This window comes from Pyrus communis, chromosome 1 (assembly GCF_963583255.1).
Source record: "Pyrus communis chromosome 1, drPyrComm1.1, whole genome shotgun sequence".
NCBI lineage: Eukaryota > Viridiplantae > Streptophyta > Magnoliopsida > Rosales > Rosaceae > Pyrus > Pyrus communis.
In genome coordinates, this window is record NC_084803.1 from 26,581,627 (window position 1) to 26,592,655 (window position 11,029).

Genomic DNA, 11,029 nt, shown 5'->3' on the forward strand with positions numbered 1-11,029 from the left:
GTGAAGACCATTGTACTAAGTCTCTATTTCTTTTTGGAATAAATTGGTGCAAACTCACCATTCCCGAGATTCGACGCTAAGACATCTCACTTATAAGTGAAGACCATTGTCCTAAGTTTCTATTTCTTTGTTTCTTTGTTTTGTTAAGTGAGTTAGTTGGACTTGGCCCTCCAAATACATGCTTCACAAGAGTTGTCGGAGTTTGAATGACCAAGCCGACCTCAACCCTACCTTGAGCTGCCTTGTAAAAAATTTTGAGTTGTTCACGAGCTTTACAAGCCAAACATACTAATGTTCAAGCTTTATAATAAGTTTACAGTCTAAGACGAGTTTAAAAAATCATAAACTTAATTTAACTGGTAACCAAATTGCCAGTTTACTCCAAATATTCTAAACATGCATTCAATATCCCCTACACTTTTAAATTTGAATCAAATTATTGGATCAAATATTCATTAACTTTAAAAAATGAGACAAGAACTGTACTTCAAAAACACATCGGATTATCAAATCGAATTAGCGAGAAAAAGGAGAAACAATTGCAAGCACCATTTTTGACATGCTCTAAATTTCCAAGTGCAGTAACGTTCAAATCAACAATAAAAAGGCTGCATTGTTCGAGAGACAGAAAGCCGAAAGATTTTCCTTTGCATTTACATCTCATATTTACAAAATAATCCCCTCTAACCTCTTCTACAAAATTCTTAACCAACCATCCCCCGCTACCATCTTCTCCAGATCCTAACTATAATAACTGAAATCGATCATATACACGCTGTATAATTATAAATCCAACTGCAGAAATTGGAAGTAACCTATCTTCTATATTTCTTCTTTCCCTTCCCCTCTTCCTACTTTTTCTTCCTTGTCACAACCATCTGCGGCTGTCGTTTAGGCAGCAGCAACTGATCGGTTGCTGATTACCTCAAGGACTACAAAGCAAAGACGAGAACACAAACTAAAAAGCAAAGACTACAAAGCAATGTTTTCAACCCGTCTTCTCGTTGATCCGGACAACGTCCATGACTCTTGCATTGCAAAAAAAGCACCTGTGGCAATTCAAAAGATGCCTGGTTATGCAGCCATAACATGACCTGTGGGAACAAGGTGAAAACTGAGCATCTGCTTCACGGGCATAACAGATGCAGCACATGCCATCATCCCCATCCGTTTCTCCCTCGCATATTGTATTTTCTTGTGATTGGCTCCGGCTGAGGAGGCTCAGAAAATTCTCTAGCTGGGCAAGTTTTACAAGATAAGCATCACCTCTAAAGGTTCCAGCCTGAAAAATAAACAAACTACAGTATAAACAAGGACAGCAAACACGAAAGATTTGCAGACAATCCAATGTAGAGCTTTAATCGTGGTTATTGATGTTCAATTGTAAACAAGATAGGACCAGTGATAAAACCAGATTGACAAATAGTATGATATTTCACAGTATCTCTCATATCATCACAAGCAGTCAACATTACACATGAACTGAACTTGCTTCCAAGGAGCAGAAAAAAACGAGTTTTAAGAACTTGTTTTTTGTTAGAGAGAGAGAGGAGCAAACCCAGTTGTAATCCAATAGGTACTGGAATCTGCATTGAAAACTGTCAAGGCAACCCATGCTTGCAAAGATGCTCACAACATCATTGTGCTCCCTGCATTCCATATGCTCACCGGCATTTAACAAGTTTAAGATAATTCCTACAAGAGGTGCCAATATCATCCCTCGGTTTACTTTTTCTGAAGATTGACCATGTCGTCTCAGCAACCTGCCAAAAAATCCATAAATGTTAAGGTAGCTAAGTAAACAGACCAGGTTCACATTATCAAAGACAAGATCATGAGAACCAACAATGGGAAAGGTAGACCAAGCTACAAAAGTCTAAAATTAACAATGAAAATTCCAAATAAATCTGAAAACCATTAGGAATCATATAAGAAAATGAAGTTCATGAAACAGTTTGCAATAAATACCAATCCCCTTACATGAATATGTGTCCTTTACGGTACAATGCAGCATGTCAGTTACAGCACAATCATTCATATCAAATAAAAAAAGAGACAAAAAAGATAAATGAGGAAAAGAAAACACTGGAAGATAGAGGAGGACTTTGTTTGCACTCTAGAATTTTCTTGCATGCCTTAATGTGAGGGCATAAAGAAGTGTGAGACTTCATTTTTGGAGTGCATATATCATCTCAGAAGATAAAATGGAAAGCAATAGTGGAGTGCATTTGAAAGCATAGAATCTTACAAATCAAAAAACTCAGCATCTTCTGCTGAAGTTATGTGGTTCAGAATAAAGACAATCAACTCGGTCAACCTTCGAAGGTTTGTTTCAGCTCCAAACAGAAATGCTTGAGGTATCGCGTGGGTACAGAACTCCAAAAGCCTTGCAAGATTGCATGAAAGATCAAATATGACACTGCATTTCTTTTGCTGGAACTCTAATACCTGCAAAAAATGTTTTCTCAAATTACAAAAGAAGTATGAAGGGTAAATACGAAAGACTGGAACATAAAATAGCCAAGTCAAACTGGTCAAATATTAGGCCATTTATTTCCATTATTATCTCATTATCCAAAACCAAAACTAGAACAATATTCTATTTTGCTACTAAGAAAAATAAACCAAAGTTCAGACAAGGTCCAAATTAAAAAAGCATATTGATTGTACATATTTTATCCAAATAAGAGGGTCACAAACAAAAGTAACTTAAAATATTAAGTATGCTTTAACAAATGTGCCCTCGTTATTTATTCTGCCCAAAGAGATTTGAATATTTAGTAAGGAACATATTTGGTTCTGCTTTCAAGAAATTTTGGAACCGAGTTACAGTTCAGAGGTTATCTATTTTATCTGCCAAAAACTACTATAGACATGAAGAAAAAAATTCACTCTTTATTCTGCCCAGTTATTTCTTCACTTATAATGTGTACAAACAAGAAAGCACTTCCCCCTTTCATTACTCATCTGCCCTATCAACCCACATCAAGGCTTTGAGTGGCCTTGTGGTTGTGGGCATCGTGCCCATGGTTTTGAGTAATCTCTTCCCTTCAGGATTTGTTCCAGTAAAGAGTACCCCATACCAAGGCTCCACCAGAGGATTTGTGCAAGTTGAGGGTTTGGGTTGCCCAAATACATGGCTAGGGTTTGTCGACAAGGCATTGGATCTAGGCAGAGACGAATTCGCATGCCAGTCCAAGTTAGACAAAGACAGACTTGCTTCACTTAATTTGTTATGGGCCTTTAATTACGTTGTATTACCCATCTTCAGAACTGGATTTTTCACTACACTTTTTTTTTTCAGCAACTAAAACCACAAAAAAAGTATTCTGTAATATAAATTCCTAGCATCATGCACAGAAATTGTAGTAGACAAGAATTTCTAATGCTAAGGATGCTTTGAATTCATGTTTTCATTTAGTGGTCATTTCCAAATACGTTTTCACTTTATGAAAAAGGTTTCAGAAAATACAAAACTGGTTCTAAGTTACAGCTTCCATACAGCAGTTCATTCAAAAACACCAAAACTGATTTCCATTTCCATTCCTCAAACATCCAAACAAGTTTGAAAGTTTTCTGTAAACTCCACCAAACAAGCCCTGAGACATGTAAAAATTTTCCTTCAATGTGTGTATACCTATATATAATACCGCATGAAACTCTTTCTTCTCAAAAGGACCACAGTGTTTAAGCTTAGAGATATATATCCAGAAAACACAGATAAAACCAAGTACAACATAAAACTATGATGATAATAATAATTATTATTAAAATAACAACAATATTTATCCATACCTGGTACTTCTCTTGCATTTCTCTGACAGAAACTGAGAATTCAGTCATTGTCCAGCTGAGAGTGTTAAATAAGCGATTGAGAAAAGCTGAGAACAATTCCTCATCATTGATACATGTTTCTCCTAACAATCTCTACATGGATTAAGAGGTAAAAGAAAAATCAGAAGCTATTCGGTTGTATTAAAGTATACGATAAAAATCCTAAAGCGACAATGGACATTCACCTGGAAGACAACAGATGAAGATGATGATTCTCCATGCTTTGAAGAACCAAAGCCAGATCCCTTGCACAAACGCAGAAGAATGTTCGTCACAGGAATCCAGGATCTATTATCAAATGCTGACAGCAATGCCTTAGGCATCCTCTGGGTGGCTGCTTCATTACTCTCAAAAACAGACAAATACTCTTTGTACTGTACCAAGACTGAGATTGATTGAAGAAGCAGATCCCTAAGATCTGCACTCGATATTCGAGGATCGTTGAAGTGCGTGACCACAAAAGTGACCTGGGAAACAAGACACTCAAAAATCTAGGGAAAACAAACAATCCAAAAGAAATAACTCATAATCTTCATTAAGTCCTGTCAGGCCATGTTTTGGCCTGTCAATGACTGGATCCAAATTTCAGAGGATCTACTATTTGTTGAGATGAAAAAATTATACGAACAATATGTGTGATTACAAATTATATGAACCAAAACAAACGTGCAGAAAATCACATAAGAAATTGTTTTCCTTCATAGGCATGCTTAAATATTGAATTTATGAGATAATATTGTTCAGGTAAATCAAAATATAAATTATCTCGATGCTCAACTATCATATCTAAACCAAATAATTTATCGTTTTCAAATCCATGAGGCCTACATTTTGTATATTTCATTATATCCCAAGCAGAGCAGAGCATAAAATAGTAAGTAGGAAAGACAACGTTAAAAGAATAAACATACAAATGAAGCAAGGCCTTGCTTGATAAATATCGATGAAGGTACAAATGGAGGATCACTTTTGCGCAATACATGGAAGCAATCGACCTGCAAGGAAATAGAAGAGTAATGAATAATTCCAAATATAGTGCTTCGGAAGAACTGGCACGAAAGCTCATTGCAATTTGCAGCTAAATCCAGTATATCCATAAACTTTAACAAGCAGATAAACTTTTTTCTCTCTTTTTTAGATTTGTCACATATCAAAAATCAGAGGTTGACTTATTTGTAGAAAATTAAAAACTTGCTGTCTCAGAATATTCCCTAGCAGTTGTATCCTAATGTAATTCCAGAACTACTCTAAGGGTGAGCACATACTGCATCCACCTGATACTCTTCTTGAGAGTTTCAGTAACATGCAAATGTCACCATCAAAGAAACATCGAATGATATAATTTAAAAAATAAACTGATGAAACGGTTATCCTTTTTACATGCAATAAAACAAGTGCAAACACCAAAGTCTGCTTATTACAAAAACAAGGGGAAAACACAAATATTCTCCTATCAGGAAGGAAAACACAAGCATTCATACTCAAAAGCAAGCTCACGTAATTTTATGACGACAATTCATTGCATATCAAACTGTGTTATGTTCAATTAAAAAAGAGTTAACTTACAAGAGCTTCCAGATAATATTCAGGGATATAAAGGAACAGTAGATCAACTTTGCTAAGAACCAAAAGCAACTGGACGGTCCATATGCATGTTGCATACATTCCTCTTTGCTTCCATCGAGAAAATAGAGAAATACGGTACCTGCAAGGCATGACAGAGTGACGAAAGGAAACAGATGTAGGTAAATGTGTGCAAATAACTACTATATGTATAATTTTCGGGTGCATAATAAATTGCATAAATTAAACGACTTGTTTAGTTGTCCTTTTATCAGAGATCATTCTCAAGACTCCACTGAGCAGTATACCTATAAATATGGTTAAATTAAACTAACAAATAGTGCAATGTATATTAAACAGAAAAATGGGGGCAAAATTCAGTTAAATCTTCTGAACACTTGGAGGCAAGAAAATTGATGAAACAGTCATATACAAATTATGGAAACAAGCTAATCTTCAAGGTCATCTTACCAAGCACATTGTCTGACACAATCAATAACTTCTTCTCTATAACCATTACGAGCTTCTTTCAAATGCTTTAATTGCTCATTGCTAGTTTTTTCTCTTAATTGTTTATCAGCTTCTTCCATGAGGGATATTGACTGCGACTGGTGAGACATGTAATACGATGCCTGCAACCAGGAGCTTCAATAATTCAGAAATCTCATAACAATCAGGATACAAGGGGACACAAATGCGCACAACAAGGGGGATACAAACAGGATAGCAGCTTTTTCCTTGAGGCATTTAAGATTAATCAGCAAGAATACAATGACCATAATTGATAAATAAAAGCTCACAACAAAATAGCAGAATAAAAGAATGAGAAATAGAAGACCACAATTAAATCAAGAAATAAAACCAAACAACAGTTTACCATTCAAATCAACAAATAGAAGATCAAAATTCCTGCGTTTTAGCCTTAACAAATTTTCATCTTTTTAAGAATGTTAACCTATTAAAGCCAACTGCAATCAGACTGATATTGAGCACGTTAGGTTAAGGATAACAAAAACATTTATCAGCAAAATTCTGTATTCTGAAAAGACGAACAATCATACCCCATTATCTCCTTACCTGCTTAAAATTTGGTGCAAGACCTATATGATACAACAGCAGCAAAACGTCTAGAAGTTCTTCTTCTCTGAGTGTAGCTGAAGATATATTACTTTCCCTTTGTACAAACTTCATATGCTGCACCGGGCGATAACTAAATTCAGATTCAGATTGATAACTTGAACTAGGTTTATCTTCTATTTCATCATTCAAACTTCCAGTACTGCATTCTGTAGCAACATGGGCAGATCTCTCTGGAATGGAACTGCAATGGACACGAGAACCTTTGGCTGTGTATGGAATTGGATACTTCAAGATTCTTGTAAAATCATCATTGTAGCATGAGCAACAACACGGCTTTTTTGTAGTTGAATGCGTCACTCTGGTTTCTTCATCGTCCATACAGCCTTCCTCCCACCGAATTAGTTCTGTTTCCTCATCATATGCCTGGTATGATTTTGAAAGATGACTAAACGACCCTCCAAGCCTAGAACTGTCATTTCGATGAGGATCATTTCTAAGAAATAGACCTACAGGAAAGCTTCGGTGACCACCCCTATGAAGAAAACCAACATCAGGGCCATTTTCAGTGCCTTTCAACCAGCCGCAAATATCCCCCATGCCAAACCCTTCAGATAAGAAATGAAGTATGACTGTGTACAAAGAAACAAGAACAGAATTGCTTGAAACTCCAGGAGGTGGAAGATTGCGGTCGGACCCTCTATTCTTTATTAAAAGGTTCTGTAAAAAAGTTCTGAACACTGAACCAGGAAACTGGGGAGGTGTCACAGGTGGTATAAACTGTATGACCAAGTGACAGAGATCCCTATGCTTCTCCTCAATCTGCGAATAATAATATGTATTGTCAGCTAAAAATTAGTGTGGAAGTGCACAATGTGAACGTTCCCCATAATAAGCTCTAAATAACCACGATCAAGGAAAACCCCAATAAAACAAGCTGCGTATGTTATATATTGTTCATTATGTCTTTACCTTCAATTAAAAAAAAGCAAGAAACATATCATGCGCCATAAATTTCAAAAAAAATCAAATATATTATAAAAAGTTTCATGGGATTACTGTAGAATCCTACTCATAGTTTCAAATGGATCTTATGTGTATGTTTCCTGGTAGAAATAATAGAACGACATTTATGTGTACTGACAATGTATATGATTTAAAATTTTATTGAACACTAAACTAACTTATATACGTGACTTGACCTAATTGAAATCATCCACGGGGGAAATTGTGAAATTCATAATACTTCGTGCTCAATCACTCTGACAAATGTTTCCATATACTTCCACTCTAGTTTATCATGATTAATATTTTCTAAAAGATTCATCACTTAGCCCAAACTTCATGTTCTCAATACAACATGGACAATACAAACAAGATAAATTCAACAATGGCATCGAATAAAATCAAGCTCTTTAGCTCAATATGTTATTACCTTACTGACAGCTTCAGATAGAGCTCTAGTTGTCAACAACATGCTACTTTCATATGACACATCCTCACTTGAACCAGGCCAAGAAACAGATGGTATCATGGATTCAAGGTCATGCTTGTTTGGATTCTTCCGTGACAGAAAACCTTCAAAAAGGAATTCAAAATCAGGTGATTTCCACCAAAGCACCATAAGTTCTTGTCGTCGCAGGATGTGGCATGCCAGCGCAAGGTATGGGTACGACCCCGAACATGGGCAGTCTTTTAGAACCAGCGGAGCTGTTTTGCAACCACAAGCCAAGGCATTTATGAAATGTTCAAACAACAAATGTGATCCTTCAAATTCTAGAAAGACATCAAGAACTCTATCTAAACTCGAATAATCATGTGGAATCTGCAACCCGAACACTTCCATCATGAATGATAGAAATGGACCCCAGGCAATGTACTCTCTGCTCCACACATCTGCTCCAAGTACTGAGAAAAATTCCTCACATATGCCATGAGAAACAGGATAAAAAAGTTCTTCATGTGAAACAAACCTCTTCAGTCTCCTCAACTTCTGAACAGAAGAGTGACTTGCCTGCTCCACAGAGTGCATACCCAACAGCCTTGACAAGCAATACAGCAACTGAGTAGCAAACGGAACCAAGGATGGAGGTGCTTGAAGGGGGAAGTAGCCTTCAATGGGGAATCTAAAGGGGCGGGCCCCAAAATTTAATTCACATTTTTCGCCCTGAGAAAGAGAAACTGCAGGATAATATCCAGATCCTGGTCCCATCTTACGAATGCCATGAAATGCGGGCCCAAGTGAGACACCATTTCTGTAGAATGATATTTCATTACAATCCAAATCTATGCAGCAGCCAATGGCATCACCAACAACCCATGACTGACCATAAGGCTCAGCTTCCTTGTTCCATTTTCTAACCCTCCTCCCATCAAATGCATATGAATCGTCAGCATCACCTACACCCTTATGGTCAGTGAAAGGGCAAGAAACAGTTGCCCAACCAAGCTGCTGAATACCTGAAGTTTCTAGAATAACTTCATACATCCATTTACCTTTCCACACAAAAGCATTAGCCCTGGCACTGCTGAACATTGCCAAGCTCTCTACAAGCAAAGGTGGCTTCATAACTCTAATATCACCACGAATACTGGATTCATCAAGACCAATGATGTGGGGCGCACAGCCATCTCCAGAAATACAAACTCCATCTCTGTTTCCAAACACACTTGAACTTGCATGCAATTTAGAGAATTCATTCTGTATCAAACAGCGAACTAGATTGCTGTCAATTGGACTGGCCAGCGACCCAACAGATTTGTTAGGGAGACCAAGAACATACTCTAAGGTACGCTCCACCGATTGATGGCCAAAATCATCACAATTTGAAACAAGATGGGTTTTCGACGACTTCTCTTTACTGCCTTCGCCATTCAATAACACGGCTAGACCAGAAGAAAGCCCACCAATTCGTAGGCCGTCTTCTGCCATTCTGAACAAGGACAAGCAATATATGCCCAATTCTAACTCTAATCTTCGTTCAAACTCGAACGCTCCTTACGAAAATCCAGTTATCTCCAAAACCGATCCATCCAAACAAAACTCAGACGCCCTTCAAATCACAACCACGACCTGAAAGTTCACGGTTTCAACACATACAACTAAGTTTCAGAAACAATCCACACAACTTGTTTTGTTTGGTGGGCACATTGAAAACACAAAAATAAGTTCAGCACAATTGATGGGCAAAGTTAACCAACATTTTTACATTTCCCAGCCCCTTCCCCGCCCTCAATTTTCTCGGGAACCAAACAGGGATCAAAAGAAAGATGATGTGGAACAAAATTCGAAATTAATCAAAAAATTGAACAAAAGAATACATCAATGTCCAAAACTTTCAGCGCTCAAACAATGAAATTGCACATAAAATTGAGAAATGATGAAGATGAACTCACAGGTCCTGTCGTTTTGACAGTAGAAAGCGGCTAGGGTTTTGCAGCAGCCATTAAAATTAAGCACCGTCCATAACCTACGTGCGACAGAGAGGAGAGACGGGGAGAAGAGACGAGGACAAAAATGGAATTCTGAAGTTTATCGCCCAAAGGTCCGGGGGAAGGGAGAGACAGGACAGACAAAACAAAATACGAAAGAAGAAGCGGCTGCTGCTTCAACCGCACGCACGCTGACCTCCAAGCCCTAGGAATGGTATTCACCGACACGTGTCGAGCACTTGCTATGGTAACCGGTTGCTGACATGGCGGGTCGTGCTAAACTGCGCCGGTAAATGTACGTGGTTTTTATTTGGAAAATTTTATTTAAATCCATCTAACATCTTTCTACACCAAATTTAAATTTTAAATGTTAATTGTATATTTTACCATATTTCATAATTACTATTGAGTACAAAATGAAATTAAAAATAAAAATCAAATTTATCAATAGACCCACATACTGTAGTTAAACCCTAGCATCACTTTTTGTTTATTTGTTTATTAACATAGCAACAAAACACCTAATCATATGTCACTTCAAAGTTTCATAAAAAGTACATAAAAATTCTCGATTTAAAAAAGATTGAACTGGCTTGCATAACATTCTCTTGACAAATTCAAATCTATGGAATAATCTCTTGGATCCCAAGTCCATGGATGGGTTGTGGTAGCATAAATAAAAAAAGCAACCATGGAAATACTAGTCCTATACGGCATATGCAATTATAGAGGGGCAAGGGACGCCATTTTGAAAAGAAAAAAAACATTCAATTAGAGATGTTATTTTCTAAAAGGGAATGGGTGTAAAGATAATTTTACATTTTGAATTGGGTTTCAAAGGGAGGTTTAGGTAATAAATTTGGGCTTAAAGAGATATTAATTCTTTAATAAAAAAACAATATGGGTGAAGAAAGTTCATGAATGGGTTGTGGTAGCAGAAAGAAAAAAAAGCAACCCTGGAAATATTAGTGATATACAGCATATGCAATTATAGAGGGGCAAAGGATGCCATTTTGAAAAGAAAAAAAAAACATTCAATTAGAGATGTTATTTTATAAAAGGGAATGAGTGTAAAGATAATTTTACATTTTGAATTGAGTTTGAGAAAGTAGTTTAGGTAATA

General features: G+C 36.8%; 1 protein-coding gene across 1 annotated transcript; it reads right to left on the reverse strand.

Moving 5' to 3' along the window:
- Positions 1-595: 595 nt before the first annotated feature.
- On the reverse strand, positions 596-10,058 carry LOC137744513 (E3 ubiquitin-protein ligase RKP). The gene is made up of 11 exons (XM_068484312.1): positions 9,871-10,058; positions 7,910-9,547; positions 6,475-7,296; positions 5,869-6,029; positions 5,401-5,539; positions 4,746-4,829; positions 4,020-4,301; positions 3,796-3,927; positions 2,249-2,448; positions 1,559-1,763; positions 596-1,282 (listed from the first exon to the last, which is right to left on the reverse strand). Exons 2-11 carry the CDS (start codon positions 9,404-9,406, stop codon positions 989-991), a joined length of 3,816 nt encoding a protein of 1,271 aa, XP_068340413.1. The 5' UTR covers positions 9,407-9,547; positions 9,871-10,058; the 3' UTR covers positions 596-988.
- Between the last annotated feature and the right edge of the window lie 971 nt (positions 10,059-11,029).